A 21,161-nucleotide genomic window follows, 5' to 3' on the forward strand; every position below is an offset into this window, starting at 1 on the left:
TTTTTGAAATTGAGATTTATGCTCATTAGCATTTGTTTTATGTAGTAAATGTGTTAATGTATTATTCATAGAATCATTATTTATGTTATATAAATTTGGTAGTGGCAAAGTGAGAGCTTTGCAAGTAATAATTTCAAAAACAATTACATTTTTGCTCAAAAAGAGGCTCAGCTATTAAAATTTTTGTGTTCTTACTATGCTTGTTGGCTGGAACTTTAAATTTTATTGTAAAGTATTTACTATTTGCACTTATTTGAAAGAAATTATATTTGGAAAAAGGCTTTTTCAGTAAAGATAAATGTTTATTTAAGATAATACAGTAAATTATACAAAGAGGTTCCCATTCGTAGTTGAATGAACTAGAAAACAAAAATTAAGCAATGGGAACTTTGTGTGAAAGCAGTTATTTATGAGAAAAATTATTGCCTTTATGCTTATGAAGTATTGCTGTAAAATTCCATGATAACTTTCAAAGCCTCACAGAGTTACATTGAACAGCACTCTTTTAACAAGCAGCAAATGGTAATAAGTAGCATTGCACATCCTATAGACACATACATGTAAGGTATACTGTTGGGTTCTACACACTGAGGAGCATAGGATCTCCCAGTGTTTGCTGGAACACTATAGCATTTCCTTCCACATTTACCATTCTTTTTCATGTTATTATTTTCATTTTCAGGTGTATAATTCATACCAGGCCCTTCTGAATGGACTTGACATCTTGGTTCAAGTCTGCCACTGTTTCCCCTCAACACTCACTGCCAGAGAATGTGTTTCCGACAACAATGTATGCCATACATTCATTTCACATTAGTGTCTCTCTCTTTCTGTTCTCTTCCAGTTTCATTTGGTGCTTGATCGGGATTGGAGATGTATGGGTTAGATTGCATATCTCCTAACCTTTTGCAACAACTGTGACTTCAGCTATTACTCATCTCTCTTGAATACATTCCAAGCTTTTTGGTTAAATGTATTCCGGAGTTAGCCAGGCAACTGAAATGAATAACAATTTTTTGCTGTTATTGGAAGCAAATTTCTCTCTAAAAAATAAAATACATTGGCTGCTTAACAATATGAAGTACAGTGATTGCAAGAGGGTAGCGAATTTTGATTGCCTGTTTAGTGGGAGGTGTGTGTCTGAGAATGGATAAGCAAGTTATACTAATGAGGTGTTGGTTATTGGGTCCTTCACAGGTTCATAGCACTAGCAAAAAACTGCTATATCAGCTCGACCACCTGGTTCAGATCTGTAACCAACCTGGAATGGAATCAGCTCGGAAACATGTAGGCAACTTTTTCTTTCACTTTTCTTCATTTCTTGGTCATGATAGTATATTTATAGTATATATTAGTAACATAGCTACCATAGTTTTTTGCAGTTTTTTCAACTGTATACCTTTATGGCAACCAGGGAAAATGCTATTTGTTCTTGCTAGCTTTTTGTAATTAGAAAAATAGTTTTTTGCAGAAGTACACGTTCTTACTTTTTCTCCTATCTCAAACTATGATTTATAAATAAATTTTTATGGTTATTATTGATTCTCCCGAGTTTCCTTTTTCGGTACCATTTTATATTTTTAAGTGGTCAGTGAGCTGTACTGTTAGGTTGTACAGTTTAAATATGGAACGGAGTAGTTTTGTTGCATGATTTTAGGCTTGTCCACATTTTGAATTCACATGCTTTTTTAAGAGCTGTGAAATTTTACAGGTATTAAACCACTTTCATTTGCCAAACGTTGTTGTAGAGGTATGGCAAATACTTTATACTGCCAGTGTTATAATCTTGATTACATTAGTAGCATTCTTTTCAATATTTAGAAATTCATAATATTTGTTTAGTAATTTGAAATATTTTTTATTCAAGAGTACAAGAAGAAAGCAGAAGGGGCATCCAGTAAGTTAAAAATATTTTTGTGATTTGTGTGGTACACCAGTGTAGAATCCATTCAGTCACAATTTTGCTGTTGCACTAGTTTCTTGTTTTGCTTGCTGTTTTTTACTGTGGTAGAAAACTGTCAGTAGACTGTGACACATAGTTTTTGACAATTTACTGATGAAATCAGAGTTTCTGTCTGTGTGTGTTTTGTAGATTATGTTACAAATGTGTGCAAAACATTCATTTTGTCTACACATCACTCTTATTTTAGAATGATATACTTACAGATGTATGCATTATACGCATATTTTGTGACAGTGTGCATCTGTCAGCCTTATTGTGGATTTTTGTTGTGTGAAAAAGCATACTGCGAGAGGCTGGAGAAGGGAGAAAACAAAAGAGAATGTTATAGTCTGTGTAGTGCAAGCAATTACAATAATTTTGAAAGACATGGTGGAGTACAGTATAAGGTTAAAGTTCTTGCCACCAGAGAATTATAATGCACAATCAAACAATGGAAAGTCCAGGAAGGTATAACACCAATATTATGGACAGGATAGATTGCTACATACCACATAGACAAGGCACTGAGTTGCAGCCAGGCACAGTGAAAATGATTGCTGAAGTATTTAGTCATAAGTTTTTGGAAGAAGTCCTTCTTCCGAAGTAGAACTCACCCCCCCCCCCCCCAACACACACACACACACACACACACACACACAAAAGCACAACTTTCACACATTTCATTTGACCATTGTCTCCGGGTACTGGGTGGCAAACACAGAGAAGTGACCATGTGTGTACGAGTTGTGCTTGTGCAAATGTGCGTGAGTTCTACTTCAGAAGAAGGAGTTTGTCTGAAAGCTTATGAGTAAATATTTTAGCAGCCTCTTTCATTGTGCCTGTCCGTGACTCATCTCCTCTTCTATGTGGTGAATTATAATACACAATTATCTTTCATGACATGTAATGCCATTTTCAGTAGATGTTACATTCATAAGATAAAAATTAATGATTCATAAAGTAGTACCACATACAAAGCAATGTGTTTTGCTATTGATGATTGTGTATGTCAACTATATGTAAGTAATGGCAGGAGGAAAGATAGCCATTGACCATACAGCTGAGGCATTGTGTAGCTGTCAGGCACAATAACAAGTCTGAGCTATAGTGTTCAGTGGCATTCTCTGTCACTGGTTATGAAAGCTGATCTTGGCCACAATTTGATGGTGACCATTAGTGTGGGTGGGCAGCTTGTTGGTACTCATGCCCACATTAAAGGATGGGTAGATATTGTGGCTTAGTTAGTATATGATATGACTACTTCCACAGGTGGCCGTGTGCTTGAGGGGGCAGGATATGCGGGTGAAAGAACTGAAACAGGATTTAGTGGATAAGTGCATAGGATGGGTCCTGCACCAGTGTCTCTAACAGATGTAACCCATGTGACAAAATGCCGCAAGTAGGTGTACCATAAGAGTGGACCAGGACATTTAGTAATCTTGGCAGATGATTAAATACTACTCTGAGAAAGGAGAGTGAAAGTTAGGCAAAGCCATGTCAAAGGAAGATGCTAAGCTGTTCTGGTCTGGGATAATATTTGAAATAAGGAGGGCCTGTTCATTTGCATTTGATTAATTGGGGGTGCATCAGGGAGGGAAGAACTTTATGGCACAACTTGAATAAAAGAAGTGAACGAATGATATCAGTCATCCTGAAGCAACAACTTTTAAATGGAGTGAAGTATATGGACTAAAAATTGTAGAGATAGTTTGAGGCTTGACTACAGTAAGCAAGTTGAATCGGATGTAGGTTGAAACAGTAATGCAGAAATGAGGAGACTTGCACAGCATAGACTGTTGTGGAGAGCTGCTTTAACCTGTCTTCAGACTGAAGATGATGATGACAACAACAGCAACAGTTATGTGGTTGAAGTATTAGGAGCATGCCACAGATTTGTTAGTGCCCAGTGTCTGGAGGGCACTGCTTTTCTGCATGGGGCAGGTATTGCAGCAGGTTTGGTTCCCTTGCATCCTCCCACAACCACCTACTCCAGTCCTGCCATTGGCAAAATGTATACTATTGAATGGAGGGCCACATGTCCATCACTTATCAGTTGTTGTGTTCACTGTACAGCTTTCTACATTGATATGACAGCTACCAAACTGGCTGAACACATAAAAGGGCACAGACAAACTGTCCACCTGGGGTATGCCCAATAACCAATGATGGAGTATGCACTCCAGCATATCTCTGGAGATCTAGACAACTGCTACATGATACGAAGCCATTTGGATCCACCCACCCAACACCAGTCCCTCAGAACTGCACAGATGGGAACTTGCGCTCCGATACATCCTTTCATCTCACCACTCCCCTGCCTCAACCTGCATTTATGTTAACACACTTCCCCTCCCCCCTCACCTGTGTGTGTGTGTGTGTGTGTGTGTGTGTGTGTGTGTGTGTGAGGACACCTTTCACTTCATCTTTGCTCACCTTTCCCTTATAAGCTAGGTTGTGAGTGACTTGTATCCAGTTTTCCCTTCTTTTCCGGTTTATCCTCTCTCCTCCCTGATGAGGGAACTAGTTTCCAGAAGCTAAGTTTTATTATTATTCATTGATTTTGTGTGACTTTTGACAGTACTGAGCCAAGGTGGGAACTGGCCAGCCCATCTGTCTCTCTGTGTATTTATCACATTTCTGTATGTCACTTCCCTTCTAATCAGTTAATAATACCTTTAGCATAATGGGCAAGGAATTGCTTGTCAGCCCAGATACAGCATTTACAGGTAGCTAAGCCCTACTTTTTGGTGTAAAAAGGATAACAGATATAAAAGTGGAGGTACTGTTTGTTGATTTTATGTGCATGTAGGATATTATGGAGCCATCATGGAGTTGGAAGTCGATACCCAGGTAGGGTGCTTGCTGGGCTGTAAGGAACAGTTCTCATACATTTAGGAAAAATAGTTACAAGACTGTGATGCTATGAGGATAGGATGCCTTGGGCCTGGGTCCACACCGTGAAGGTATCATCTTTGAGATGAGCCTGACCTAGACAAGGAGTTAAGCATCTTGTAGGGTTGCCAGATATCATAAAACAAAAAAGGGAGTGACAATTCTTTATTTATTTCTAACAACATTTTCAAACCTAAAATATACACTTTACATTACATCATACAAAACATTATATAGCCCTTCGATATATTTGACACTTGGAGACCAGCCACTTCAAAGAGTATTGGGCCTAGGAAACTGCCCATTTATGCCATTATATGAGTCATCACTGACATATATGTAATTGATTTACCTTCAAGAGTAATACGTATTAAAAAAAGACTTAGCTTCAAGATTTATTTTCTATATTTACTTCAGTTCTTTGATGATTTACAAATTTTAAAATAATGATGACAGAAAGTATAATTATCCTCCCAAGAAAAAAAGTTTGAGGTAAGTAATTGAGCAGTTTCTTCCTCTGGAGTCTCCAATATTTCTTGCTCACTCAACAAACATGATGTATCTGTAGCAGAATTACAGTAAACAACAAAACCTAATGAGTACACTCAGGAAATTATGTCATTGTGACCAAACTGGCTCAGCAATTCATGACAGCAGCTATTTCTTTCACTGATGTTTTTTTTGAAATAATTCTAAAAATTGGCAACAGAAAGCAGAACCAGTCAACGGACAGCTAGCAAGACATCTGGACATTCTTTTTTACAGACAGTGAGTCCAGGTTTTAAGCAGTAGACGACTCATGCATTGAGAAGATCACAGCCTGACCTGTACAAATGTGTGGTCCTTTTAACATAAAATTGTGGCCTGAAGGTGTTTTTGAGGTTGTCTAGAAAGTGTTGATAGGGGGCACAAAATATTCATGGTGTGGAAGTACGCATCCAAAGAACTCAAAAATACATATTTATCATTTTCAAGAGTTAGTCAGTCAGATTCAGATTCATTCTAATTGTATTTCACTGAACTTCTGTCGTTTTTAATAAATGAATAACACTCTTTTGAAATTTAAAAAATTATGAACAGGACATGCTTTCATAATTGACTGTTGTATGGAATTCTGCCTTGATTAATCTGTTGAACATCTGTTTATTGTGTCACAGCACTTACTCTTATGTATGACAAATTATGTTTTTCTAAGCTCTGCAGTACCAATTTGGTAATTGCCATAGATATTTCTCTAGCATTTTCAATGAAATCCAAAATTTATTCTGCTCTCCCTTTAAAGCGTCAAAGTACCAGATGCAGACTGAGAACACTTTTCAATTGCTTTTGCTTGACACATTGGCTGTCAGTGAAAAAAATATTAAAGCCCTTTTTAGACACCTTAAAATAAACACAAAGACATTAACACTGTTAGGAGCATGGACAGTCTTCACAATCATTTCCACTTTAGTACATCCAAATTGAAGTTTGGATGCAACTACAGAATCACTAAACATATTTAATAATCCAGACTTGAATAACTTAGCATATGTTTCACTGTATCACTAAATCAAGTTCACATACAGTGCTTTTATCATACTCCTCTTTACTATTTAAGCTAACAAAATAGCTTGATAGTTTATTTAAATTTCCAGAACTACACTTTTTGTTGATTTCATGTCCCTTGTAATGTGAATGTTACCTCAGGTTAGTTGGTCCACCCTGTAAAATACTAAAGTGCTTCCTACCCAAAGCACAAAATGCTTGGCTCCCGTCTGGTCCTGGCTTAACCCAGAAAGACATCTTCACATTTCTTGAGATGTATTTTTTTTTTTTTTTTTTTTTTTTAATGTTTGCCTTGAGATTTAAACTTCTATCACGGAAGAGTCTTTGAGAGATTAGAGAATACTAATGGATCAAGAACACTCCTAACCCTGTTTGAATCAGACTGGAGATGCTGGAGGAAGCAGCGTAAATTAGAACCATTGGTTGTTGCTTTGGAAGCTCAAGCATTGGCAACATTCACAAAATGCTTAACCAAATAAACTATATCAAAGACATTTTTATATAAAAAGAGTTTTAAGGTTATATTTATACCATAAAATATAATTTGTAATAGACTTGGACACAATAGAGATAAAAAATGGAGAATCGTTCACCTAGAGTATAAGAAAAGAAAAAAAAACGAAAATGCTAGGATGTCAGGTGGATAGCAGGGATTCTCGTAAGTACTGTATAAACAGGTTGGTCTATGAAATAGTCATGCAGCAGCTCTGGTCATGTCAGAAATTTGTTTATGTATCTCCACCTCAGAGCAGAACTAGTAAGGGTATGGCTGGTACTATGTAAAAAAAACTGGAAGTGTGCTGAACCAGTAGGACATTGGGTAAGCTAGTGTCTGGTGGCACCAAGGCCTTGGACATGAGGGATATTAGGATAGAGTGAGGTGATATCAACAGTAACAAGCAGGGGATGAAGTGCTAATGAGGTAGTGACAGTTGAGAGAATGTGAAGGACATTGTTAGTGTTTCTGGTTAAGGAAGCTAGAGTACTGGTAGTAGCTTGGAGATGTTGGTCATCTAGGGCAGACATCCTTTCCATGGGGTACAACACCCAGCTACAATGGGATGCCCCCTTGCCCCACTCTCCACTGGCCCCTGCCCCCTATCTACATTTGCTCCTCTTCTCAGGCAGTTCCAGCCTCTCTTTGCCTCCTCCTCCTCCCACCACCATCCCATTCTCCCAGAAGCTTCCCACCATTTCACCTGAGTTTGCTTCATCTATCTATTAATACACAACCACACTGTTCTCTTGCTGATTTCCAATTTTCCTATTCTGTTTCTTCCCTTCCTTAACTTACACCTCCTATTTCATCATTTACTGCAAATGAGTTCCCTCGACTGCATTGGGGTGAGCTCACTGTACAACATTCACAGCTCTGTGTGTGTGTGTGTGTGTGTGTGTGTGTGTGTGTGTGTGTGTGTGTGTGTGTGTGAGTGAGAGAGAGAGAGAGAGAGAGAGAGAGAGAGAGAGAGAGAGAGAGAGATTGCTTGAAGCCTTAACTACTAGTTCAGTCTAATATATGTATCTTTATACTGCTTAACTCCTTGCAAATATGGTGAGCAAAATTATGGTAAACTTTTACATTGTTTGTATTCCATCCACAATTTTCCACAATAGCATTAAAAGCAACAGTAACTAGGAAAAATCCAAAGCAATTGGCATGTAGATGGAATAATTTGTCACCATAGTAGTGCTACAAACAACTACCATATGCTACTGGTGCTGCTGCAATTTATTTGAATCATCTATACATAGTGAGCTGCATGTTGTTAGGACAGCAATTGCTGTTGTGAGACTGGAAAGAGGGTAGGGATGGGGATGAGGGCACATCAGGGAGATCTGATGTTGAGGGGCCATTTACTAGGCAGACTGCCATATAAAGCTATTGACAGACGGTAGACAGATGTATGTAGGAAAGTGAATAAAATGTTTTTGGGTGAGCAATCAGATCGTAGTGGCAAACATGCACAATATTTTTAAAAAAGTCCGCCGTGTTGTCATGGTTAGGTCTGCTGATAGATTTATAGTAGACCAGAAAGCTAGAAGAGCATCCCCTAGTTCTGCTCTCATGTAGTTCATTTTTACTCTGTTCCTAACGTTACTGTGTATGTTTTCTACTTACAGGATTCAAAAACAGTTAAATACATGTAATTATACTGTTCAGTGGCTGTTGCATAAAAAATTTTAAATTGAATATTCACCACCGAGAGTGTTCAGTGTAGTGTGGTCAAGATTTTCAAGGGACAACAATGACTAATATTTACTATTTAGTGTTTTCTACATAAGCAATAATTCTTCAGCATCACTACGTTTTCCATACAGACTGTACTTATAGTTTCTCATTTAATTATCAAATACATATAGAATCATGAAAGGCTTGCATTGCAAGCTAGCTAGCAGTGATTTTAGTTATTTCCCAATTGATTTACATCCTATACCATTTAAACAGAAGTATCAGGATGTAACTCTAAATTGCTACATAGGATGGTCTTAAGAATCTGAAGTCAATGCAGGAAGGTCCTCAGTTTCAGATAAGGCTGTGCATGTTTACGTTGATCAAAGTACAAAGAAACAATATCTTAAATGAACATTATTGTTTCAAGTAATATTCTGAGTCTGGTGTAGATAATTGGTGGTGGGGTGTTGGGTTGAGTAGATTTGTGCTTTCATTTTCTATGGATCTGGAATTATCTGTAAATATCTCAACTATTCTTCAGTAGAGAGTGGATCTGGAATTATTTGTAAATATCAGCAACATTTTTCAGTAGAAAGTTTTAGTTACTTAATTGAGTAGTTTGAAGTACATACAGGACATTTTACCCTTTTGGATGATTCATTTAACAAAAATGTTATCATTTATAAGCTTTAGTGCCAGTGTGGGTGATTTGTTTTCTGTTTGAGATTGGTTTGTTTGATATTGTTTCACAAGCTATTTTCCAGCTGCACAGAAATTATGTGATACACAGATTGTCTTCACTTATGCAATATGTGGAAATGTGGCACATGTATGCACAAACTGTAGAAAAAATAGGTAAGAAGTTATTCCCATCCAAGTGAGGTATCACATTTGAATCAGCAACAGAACATAAATATAGGTAATGTATCTGCTGCACTAGAATATGAGACATATGAAAGCAAGGGAGAAACAATTGCAAGAAATAAGCAAACCTAATGAGGATGTAAAGTTTCCTATCATTGTCTATAGTTTCAAAGAAATCAGTAATTGTGTTTATCTTTATTCATATCTTTTTATACACAACTATATTGTTTGATTGTTTACCTCGCATTTTCTCACATATTTCTCTAAGTACAGACTTCAGCAACAAACTAAATGTTATACAAAGATACCTTCTAATCTCAAAATTTACATCAGTAGTTGAACTTCTTTTATTATATCACACATCTTTTTCACTAAATGTTCAAAAATGACTCATTTCCATTCCCTTGCTGAAAAATAACATTACTTTTCTAAGATTTCTCACACTTATCAGCAAAGCCACAATTATAACAATGACAGTTCTTGTAATAACTATTATTCTATTACATCATATTTGTTCGGACTGATTAATGGGTTTTCAGAGGTTGACAAAAATTGTGTAGGAGTCTGAAGCCATATATACACAAAGAGAACATGGCATAGAAGAATATTAAGGAAAATACTGTAATAATTTATTAGTCTTTTTCCTGCTCAGTTAATTTGTAGAGAGCAGGGAAGAATGAGAGAGAGAGAGAGAGAGAGAGAGAGAGAGAGAGAGACTACAGGGGAAAAAAGTAATTGAAGAATGTATACAATAATACATAGTGAATCTGTGATGCAAGAAATGACAGAGAAGCAAACAGTAAGTTGGTCATGAAATAAGAAATGCTCTTTGAGGCAAATATGATGGTAAAGAAGACAGAAGCACAGAGGAGGAATGAATAGAAGTTGAATTGTAGGAGAGCAGTTGGTATCAGAGATTAATGTACACATTTTTTTTCTCTTCAAGTGAATGCACCACCATTTGACTGTATTGTTGCTTATTTAATTACTATCTAGGCTTTGGCCTTTTATGCCATTTTCAAGTAATTGAGGTTTTCCCTCAACAACATATATTGCAGGACCTTAAGCTCAAAATTAGCCATAGATTAAGAAAATTATGGCTCCCCATGAAATGCCAGATGTAAAATCATCATCTTGTAAAAAGATCAGTGAATAACGGTGGGACCACATCATATTTAGTAAAAACAGGTTAACTTGGTATATAAAAGATGAACATTACAACTCAAAGACGTGGGTAAAAACAGGTTTACTTGGTCTATAAAAGGTAAACATTACGACTCAAAGACATGTGTTCTAATTTTGTATACCAAGTAAGTCTGTTTTTACTAATTATGACATGCTCTCACTATTATTTACTGATCTTTTTACAAGATGATGATTTTACATCTGGTATTTTGTGGAGAGCCAATATTTTCTCAATTTATGCCCCATTTTGAACTTAATGTCCTTCAATATATGTTAATGACATAAACTCAATCACTTGGACATGGACTGAAACCTAGGTCATAATTATATAAACAACAATACAGTCAAACAGTCACGTGTTCGTTTAAAAATTGTTGTATGACCGTTCTCAGCAACATCAAAAACTGTTTAATATACACATAATTTAACTGAGCCATGACAGAGCACTGTCAAAGATTATATTAAGTGTATACTTCTTTTAGAATTCAAGTTTATGTTTTCTCTAATCTTATTCTTTCTTTCCCTCTTGTTATCGAACTAAAATGTGTCCTCTAACTTGTTTTCATACTGACTGTTGATGACTCCAACACTATGGTTATTAAACCTTTTTTCTACTTGCCCAAAAGCTATAAATTATGATTTGATCATCATGATACACAGATTCTGAGACCTATTGAGCACAGAACAAACCAGGACCAGGAGATTTCTGCATGAACCTGGGATTATGAGAGATGTCTCTTAGTCCCAGATTTGTGTAGAAGTCTCTTGATCCTAATTTATCCAGTGCTCAGTAGATCACTGAATCTGTTTTTTCACATATAAATTAAATCCATGAAACTTTCCAGTGAAGACTTCTAAATGAGGCTTTTGACACAAAGCCCAACATAAAGTGTCAACCACCTTTCCAAGAGTTAGCTGCTACTCATTGTTTGTGAGTATAGCATTACGTCAGAGATACCATCTGTTTCCTCCAATCTTTGTCCACAGCCTGCGTTCATATTACCATTCACCTCTTTGATTTGTATTATGAATTCCACACCTGTGCGCATTAACATAACCTACTCTTCTGCTCTTGTTAGAGCATTCCATATTGTAATGAGCTACGGTTCCATATGAATGTTGTTCCTCATCAGGGTCGCTATCGTGTCTTTTCCCTAAATTGTTTATTTTTGGAAGATAGGCCTATGGATGAGGTGATAGATATCGGCAGCATCTGCATTTTGACAACTTCTTTTCTTAAATATCTCCTGTCTGTGGCATTGACTCACAACAGAATCTACAGCTGATTCAGTGTTGATGGACAGTTCACTCAAAATGACGACAGATCTCACCTGTCCCCGATAACATTCACAGCTCACATACTTTATCCATCCATAACACTGGTCCTTCCATGCTGTTTAGAAGCATCCACCAGGAACAGGTCATGTGTGATTGAAATGGATAGTACCATCAAGATATAGATGTAGGTGAGACATGTGTCTCGTTCATCCATCTGGTTCACTGCATGAATCACTGAAGTTTTCTTTCTGAATGTACTTGTAGTCAAGAACTTACAGCTTGGGACATTTCTGTATAATGTATGTGTGGCTGTTTCTGCCATCTCAGACTTTTGCAGACCCATAAAATAAGATGGAATAATTGGGATATGATGATGATGATGGTCTGTTCCAATATTATCTGTCATTTGTTCAAGTGGCCATGCTTTCCTCCAGTATACCCAATTGCATTTTAGTCCTGTTGTGTGTTTTCCTGTCTGTCTCTTAATGTCATCATGTTTGCAGCTAATGATCCAGTGGTTAGTGTCACTGCTTCTAGATTATGGGGTCTTGGGTTCAATTCCCAATCAAGTCAGAGATTTTCTTCACTGGACAAATGGATGGTTGTGTTGTCCTAATCATATTAACTTATCATCATCAGCGCATGTGTGTATGAATTGGCATCAAGTAGAAAGACTTGTACCAGGAGACTGAACAACTCCAGATGTGGGTCTGATGGCTAATAATGCCATATGATCATTTTCTTCAGTGTCATTCTTCTCCAGTTCCGCAGTTTAAGATGTCTGTAATGAATGATTTACCTCCTTGTCTTCTGTGGCTGCTAAATTTCATATATATGCCATAACAGTTTTCCCTTTTTTGCTTGGGTCTAAATTTTTCTTATTTTTGCTTTCCAAATTTTAATGTTTTCTCCATTACTATTGTGTACATTTTTTATTTATGCCTTTACCATTTTTATTTTTTCCTTACCAGCCAGTCATCATTAATTTCCTTAGTATTGTGAGAATACCATATTTTGCATATTGGTGTTCACTGCTGAATGCTCCATCTTGATAGATACTACTCTAAAGAAAATTATTCTTGGAAGTTCAGTTATCTGAGAATGAATGTTGAGGAGTAATTATCATTGCAGGTTACTTCAGATGGACAGGTAGTATTTGAACCAGCAGGAAGGCATACAGGTAATCCTGCTGCTGACTATTCTGAGGGAGCAAGTCATGTCTTAGCTGTTATACATCAAATACTAAACCACCACCGGACACTAGAGCAGAAATGGCATGCGAAGAAAATCAAACTTCATCAGCGACTTGCTTTAAGACTTTTTCAAGAAGATGTCAAACAGGTAAGCTTTGATTTGTAGATGCTGAATTATTGTCTAAGTACACACACACACACACACACACACACACACACACACACACACACACGGACTTAAGCAAAGCATTTGATTCTGTAAACCACACAATACTGCTGGAAAAACTATGATGTTATGGCATTAGGGATCTGGAACTCTCCCTCATTAAATCATATCTCAGTAACAGAAAGCAAACTGTAAGCTACAACGGTCAAAAGTCACAGTTACTGAATGTCACTAGAGGTGTTCCCCAAGGATCAGTGCTGGGGCCATTACTGTTTATAATATTTATAAATGACCTGCCCAGCAATATGCCATGCAAATCTGTGCTTTACGCAGGTGATACAACTTTCATCAATTCAGGGAAGGACATAAATGAACTGAAGGAGCAAAGTAAAGATTTTCTCAGATTATCCAATATGTGGTTCGAAGCCAATGAGTAGTTAGCTATTAACTATGAAAAGACTGTAAATATATCCTTCAGCTTATCCAATGCTGATATTGAGTACACTTCTACCAAACTTCTTGGCATATACTTAGATACGAAATGAACCTGGCAGAGTCACATAGACAACATATCTCGAAAGCTTTCGCAAGTTATCTATCTTCTGAAAAAATTACACACCTGTGTTTTTGAAAGCCTGCTGATTAATTCCTATTATGCATTCTTTCATTGCCATATTAGCTATGGTATTCTTCTATGGGGTAATTCTCCATGGTCCAGGAAAATTTTTATTTGGCAGAAGAAAGCCATCAGGAGCATCTCTGGGATTACCAAAAATAACATATCATGTAGGTCATACTTCAAAGAATTACAGATAATGACAGTCCATTCTCTCTTTATATACAGCTACCTTTTGTACATAAAAGAAAACTTTAACAGTTACAATCTTAGGCAGTCCGTTCATAATCATAACACTCGTCAAACATAGACATACCAACAACTCGACTCAAGGAAACAAAAGACAGTGATGAGTACATGGGAATAAGGCTCTTCAACACATTACCCATGCAGGCACATTGTGTCTCTCTTAATATATTTAAAAGTAAGACTAAAAAATAGCTGAAAGACAAAGCTTTTTACAGTGTTAAAGAATTTGAAAACCCTTCAAAAATAGACGTGACTTACAAAACAACTTGCAACTCTGTTTGAACCTCTTCCTAAGCTTCTTTTTGTCTCTGTAATTCCACATTTAACTGTTAAACATGTGGAGAAATCCTTATGTATGAAATGTATTCTTTTATTATGCACATTCTTTAAAATGCACACTTTAGTTATGTGGGATATCTTTATGTATCAAATGTATTCCTTTATTATGTATGTTCTTTTAAAATGTATACTTTAGCTTTGTGTGATACCTCACAATAGTTATATTTCTTAATATGTAAATTGTACATTACTCATGACGACATCGATTGCATGTAAATGCTTAAAGATGGATAAATAAATTAAATAAATAAACGCAACTCACACACACGACTGCAGTCACAGGTGACTGAAGCCACCAGAGATGATGATGTAAACCCTTAATGAATGTTAAGAATTGCATTATGCAATACACATTTGTAATGGTATATTTTAGTAGAGATTGATTTCATTCTAGGATCAGATCATCATTGGCTCCAAAAACTATCTCAGCTAGCACTTGCATAATTGCAATAACAGTTATCAGATGGAAATTGTTCTGTAATACAGCTAATATCAGTGACAGAAAAATGTACATCTGATAACTGTTATTCAATTTCAGAAATGCTTAGCTGAGATGGGTTTTGGACCAGATGATGGTCTGATCCTAGCCTGAAATTGTCTCTAAAAAAACATACACCATTGCAGCTGTGTATTGCATAATGCAATTTCTAACAGAAATTAAGTTTTTGCTGAATGTGTGTTTTATGTGCTTTGGAATGAATGTAATGTCAGTGCATTGTAATTACTGGCTGCTACTTTCTGAAACATCTAAACAAAAAATGTATGCAACTTCCACTTTCCATTTGTGTATTTATCTGTTTGTAATTCTGTTGGTGTGAAACTGGTGTTATTTATGCATAGCAGGTACAAAAATTGACCAACAATCACAATGTGTAAAACTGCTACATAGCTCATCAAGTTTGTTTAGGTGGAAATAAATGCAAGAGTTTCATGAATGTGTAGAAGAGAGTTATTCAGAGAATAACCTTCATTAGACTATAAATAAAATATATTTAAAGCAAATTCACTAGAACAATTGTAAAACTACTACTTCATACAGTTACTATAAATGATTGCAACAGGACTATGGGGTTACCAATTATATTTAACAGGCGAACTAGTTATGATAGGGAGTGGTAAGCTGGATTTGGTTGTGACAAAGCCCATTTGGTTTCCCATTAGACAATTTTATTTACAAGAAAGACCTCACAACTAGAACATCAGCAGTTTAGAAAAACAAACAATTTAAAACTGTCATGATAAAAACTGGTAACTCATATTTGAACTACCTTGCAGTAGATGGTAACGTTTGCCAAATTTTATAAATCATATATTATAATAAATTTTATAATCAGCAACAAATGAGGCAGTAACAAAATTAAGTGGTGCCAGAAAGGATCTTGAAAGAACATGACAATCTAAGATACAGAAAGAGGTAAAAACCATTTATAGCAACACTGTGCTATTGACAGCTATCATAAGTCTCCGAATACAATTACCACAGCAATTCATGTGATGGATCAAATACACTACCTGGGCCAGGAAGTGCTCGCATGCATTCCGTGTGGCTGTTAACATGCAGACTCACAGCGCAGCCCAGTCATCTCTTGCACGTGGCTGATATCTCAGCCCAGACTGAGACAGCTAATTTCTGCCACGTTGTTGCTGCTCAAGTCAGAAAAACACTCCCTCTCTCGCCAGTGTACTGCTGTCCACTACGCAAGGAACAGGGACTGGCCTCTTCCCATGTAGCAAGTGCTGCCTGAGTAGAGGAGCATAATTGCACATCCTCCCCACTGAAACAATCTTAAAGTATGATGACACAACAAAATTTACACAATGTTAAATAAAAACATTATATATCAAAAACTCCAGGCAACCAAAATGCCCTGATTAATTTTGATATTAATATAAACTTTAAAATAAAATTGATAAAAACAGTAAACATTTATTGTTCCAAATAGACCATATTCTGAGACACATAGGCCCTTAATACCCCCTGAGTTTTGGGATCCCATACCAGGATGGGAAAGAAATTTTATGATGTCTGCAGGACCCTTAAAACTGTTGCAACAATTTGCTTGCAACCCTGTCAGCAGCCCTGCGAGCAAAACCAAAGTTGTGAATTCAAACCTTATATCTGAACTTGAAGGAGGTTGACCATCTCCCAGTATCGTACCTTCTCTGCTTAAATAGTATGGATGGATCTCAAATTCGCACGGTTTTGTACTGATGAACCCTGTGCATAAGGAGATTGTTAATATTCCATAGGTTGACCCATGGACAATTGAGCTTAAAAATATGCATGAGGGCAACTGGAGTTTGCTTATGGCCCCTGTGTACCACGTATTAAAAGCAAGGGCTAGCCAATTCAAGGTTTGAATCTAGAGAGAATGATCACAGTGGCGGTAAGCTATAATAATATGGTGTGGTGGTTACATGTGCTGTACCCATCCCAGGTAAAACCTTGTGGAACATTTTGGAGTTCGAGGCAGTGGCAATAACAGAAACCAGATATGGGGGGTGGGGGCAGGTTGGGAGGGAGGTTGGGGAGGGGGGCAACCATACCAAATGTGGACCGCAAGTAATGAGTAGTACCCCTTGCAGTACTCTCCCATGCCGGTACTAACCGACAAAAATGCATAAACGCAGCAACACAAACCAGTGTTATTGGAAACGGTGTTTAGAACCCAGGAACAGGTCATCAGATTAATGTAAATCTTCTCAATTGGGGATTGTGCTATGGTGGATGCCAGTAAACCTTGGTGATTATTCATTGCAGGCTTACTCATCCCACAAAGCTTATATTTCTGGACCACCATTTTAATGTCTTTGTACATCCCCTTGCAGAACAAATTTTCTCTGATCTTTATCATAGTTTTCAACACACACAAATGACCATGCACCAGGTACTCAAAATAATCTGTAAATATCATGGGGATCTAATTGAGGGCACCATAATCTTACCATCTTGGCCTTAATGGCCAACCTGACACCAGGCCATATGTTTACCCACTCTCAACTTGTCCTTAATTATCTTAAGCTTGGGATCCTCATCTTGAAATACCCTCACATCCTTTTATAATTACAAGAGGAGCAAGTTCTACAATGTAAAGTTGAACCAATTGACCAGGAGTTCCAAAGATATTCGCTAATCTGGTATTGGTCCTCTCCCTCAGACATACAGCTCATGGTATCCGTCACAGTACTCCATGAACTCTGACAAGCCATATCTTAAATAGAAAGTTGCAATGTTAATGGCCCATCTGGCAGTACACCTGATATTCCGTGATCTACCAAGTACCCAACTACCCGGAACTTTTCCAGGGCAGGGAGAACTGCTACTGTGTCCCACTCATGAAAAGAATACTTGCTTTCGAAGTCAGACAACGCTGGTGGCACATAAGCCACCAGATGCCTGTGCATTGGATATACCTGCAACAATGGGCAGAGATGCAGCAGTTTGAAGGACAAACTCTTTTGAGAAATCTGGAATTATCAGGACTGGTATACTGGCTGTGGCATTTCTTAAACTCTGAACCTGGATTCTTGGGACTCATCTCATTGGAATCTTTTTTCCATTTTCCTGAGTTCACTCATGGGGGCATGCCAGCTAGCCAAAATTTGGTCATTTTACAAATCCCATCAACTGGATTCAATGGAGGCAATTTACATACATGTCAACTGGTGGAACATCAAGCTTTACTAACCATTGAGATAGAAGAGCTGTCTGAATCCAGGAGAACGCAAACTGATTCCTCATTAATACTCATACAAATTAAGGGCACTTGAGGAATTGAAACACTGACTATTTTATTACACAATTACCAATATTTGGTATAAAAGTGCTAAAAGTTTACCATACTGATAAATCAGTCTGTATCCTTAGTATTTCTTGGTGTATGCCATAGGGCAGTCGTAAATAGTTTGAGTGCATTCTTGATCATTGATAACACTATTGGGTGACACAATAATCTTTCTGATTAATACAGTGTGGCATGCTGATTTGTTTGTTTGTTGGGTGAGGCAGTATAACACAACCCTACTGACTGTATCTTTGCTTCCATGTTAGTATAAGAAACCTATGTCTCATCACTAGACATGACTCTGTTAAGCAGGCTTTCTCCCTCTGCAGTGTAACAAAAAAGAGAAATCGTATTCTGTTGAATCTGTCATTTCGAAAGGTAGTTTTATCACAATGGTATGATTTAGTGTTGTGACTGTTACATTCCCCCTTCACTTTCCTTGTTACATACAATTGGAGGTTACTTTCTGAACAGCACTCATATGTCATTCTCCCACTTACTATTTCTTTAGTTTTTCTTTAACTTTTGGCTCACCAAATCTCAGTCAGCTTAATTCATAAGTATTTGGGCAAGCAGTCTGCATACTTATGGTTTTTCCAACCTATGCAAAATATAAGAGGTTATCAAAAAGTACCCATTTGAAGACCATACAGTTCAGAATTGGTATGTCAATCAGGTAAAATCACTGTGAGCCCTGAGGCAATCATCCCACCAATGCACCAGGTTGAAGATACCCCTTTTGTAAAATACTGTATTCTGATGCATGAAGAAGTGCATAACTACCTGCTGCACATCCTTGTCTCAAGGGAATCCGTGAGCCTTCCAGGTAATACCGTCACCATAGTTTACATTTCTTCATTTACTGCATGCATGCAGACATGAATAACATGAATACTAGTCTTTGGGGTACAGCCAATTCCCTCCACCTCTCCATGCATCAGTTTTGCACAAAGTGGGTCTGTACTCACCTCTCTCTCTCTGCTTCTCTCAGATAGAGCGGTAGACAATATGAACCAATAGTTAAGTCTCTGTATCCTGTTTTGTTTGTGCTGTAATGTGGTCCAATGTCTAATTTGTTGCATCTTCCCACACTGGTCTGTTACGTGAAAGCCTCATTATCTCTGCTTCCATTTGAAACTGTTTGCTGTAATAAAGCATCCATCTGCAGTTTTGCTCCACACACTTCCCTACAGTATCAAACTGACAATTCCTTGATGCCTTCAGGTGTATGCCATGAACCAAACTCTTCTTTTAGTCAAGATGTACCATCAATTTCTTTCCTCCTCATTTCAGTTCAATACTCATTCACTTATTACTAGATCTACTCATTTAATCTTCAGCATTCTTCGGTAGCACCACGTTTCAAAAGCTTCTGTTGTCTTCTTGCCTGAACTGCTTATTATTCACATTTAACTTCTGCATAAGGCTACACTCCAGACAAATACATTCAGAAAAGAATTCCTGTCTTTGAAACTTATATTCATCGTTAATGAATTTCCCTTTTTTCATAAATGCTTTTCTTGCCATTGCCAGTCTGTATCTTGTATCCTCTCCAGTTTGGCCATCATAAGTTATTATGCTGCCCAAAACAGCAACATGTACTCTACTGCTTTTAATGTCTCGTTTCTTAATTCAATTCCCTTGACATAACCTAATTTAACTCAGCTACATTCCATTACCCTTCTTTAACTTTCGTTGACATGCATCTTATAACCTTTTCTCAAGACATAACCTCTTCTGTTCAACTGCTCTTTCAAACCTTTGCTGTCGCTAACAGAATTACTATATCATTGGAAAGCCTCGAAGTTTTAATTTCTTCTCTTTGAAATTTAATTTACTTTGTAGCTTTATCTTTGGTTTCCTTCACAGCTTACTCAGTATACAGATTGAATAACATCACAGATAGGCTACAATGCTGTCTCACTTCTTCCTTAACTACTGCTTCCCTTGCATGACCTTTCAGTCTTATATGAGGGCTATTCAGAAAGCAGAGAATGTTTTGGCATTAAAAAAAACTAAGTACAAGAAATACATTTTATTATATACATCTGAAAGAGCGACTGACATACTACTTTCCTACATAGTCACCAAATACACTGAGGCACTTATCGTAGTAATGGAAAAGCTTTGAAAGACCTTCATTGTAAAATTCTGCCACTTGAGACTTCAGCCAGTGGGTCACGCCTGCCTGGAGTTCCGTACCGTCATCAAAGTGCTGCATTGCAAGCCAGATCTTCATCTTGGGAAACAGTCGGAAGTCGCTTGGTGCAAGATCAGGGTTGTAGGAAAATTTCCCATCTGAATGAATTAAGGAGTTCTTTAGTGCGGTTTGCCATGTGAGGTCAGGCACTGTCATGCAAAAACAAAATTTTGGATGTCAGCTTTCCTTGGCATTTGTTTCGAACTGCTCTTCTAAGACTGTGCAAAGTTTGAAAGTACCGGGCAGAATTTATGGTTGCTCCATGTTTGAGAAAATCAATAAGAAGCACACCTTGCCTATCCCAAAACACTTTCCCCATCAACTTCCATGTTGACAAGGTTTGCAAACATTTTCTTGGTTTTTGGGGGGGACCTTGTGTGCGCCCACTCCATGGACTGTAATTTTGTCTCGCAACTGATGTGTTTCATCCATGTCTTGTCACCGTTGATGATTCCATCCAGTAATGAATCACCATGTTTGTGGTAGGCCTCCATAAATGTCAATGTTGCCCCATTTGCTGTTCTTTATGGTGCTCTGTAAGCATTTTGGGCACCCATCATGCACAAAATTTGTGGTAGCCTAGCTTTTGAATGACAGTTTCAAACAACAAAGTCCGTGAAATTTGTGGAAAAGAAAGCAAAAGCTTCGTTATGTGAAGCGATGGTTTTCACGAATCGCTTCATCAACTTTAGCGACAAGATCGTCAGTCACAGTGCTCGAGCGTCCACTCTTCT

At 37.4% G+C, this 21,161-nt stretch overlaps 1 protein-coding gene across 1 annotated transcript in view; it reads left to right on the forward strand.

Annotated features, from left to right (window-relative positions):
* LOC126480962 (kalirin) overlaps positions 1-21,161 on the forward strand; it is a 1,643,174-nt gene that overhangs the window by 354,145 nt on the left and 1,267,868 nt on the right. Inside the window, exons 10-13 of the mRNA XM_050104391.1 lie at positions 683-790; positions 1,198-1,287; positions 1,868-1,897; positions 13,011-13,220. Coding sequence (XP_049960348.1) covers positions 683-790; positions 1,198-1,287; positions 1,868-1,897; positions 13,011-13,220 — 438 coding nt within the window. The remainder of the gene's footprint in view (positions 1-682; positions 791-1,197; positions 1,288-1,867; positions 1,898-13,010; positions 13,221-21,161) is intronic.

This window comes from Schistocerca serialis, chromosome 5, assembly GCF_023864345.2.
Source record: "Schistocerca serialis cubense isolate TAMUIC-IGC-003099 chromosome 5, iqSchSeri2.2, whole genome shotgun sequence".
NCBI lineage: Eukaryota > Metazoa > Arthropoda > Insecta > Orthoptera > Acrididae > Schistocerca > Schistocerca serialis.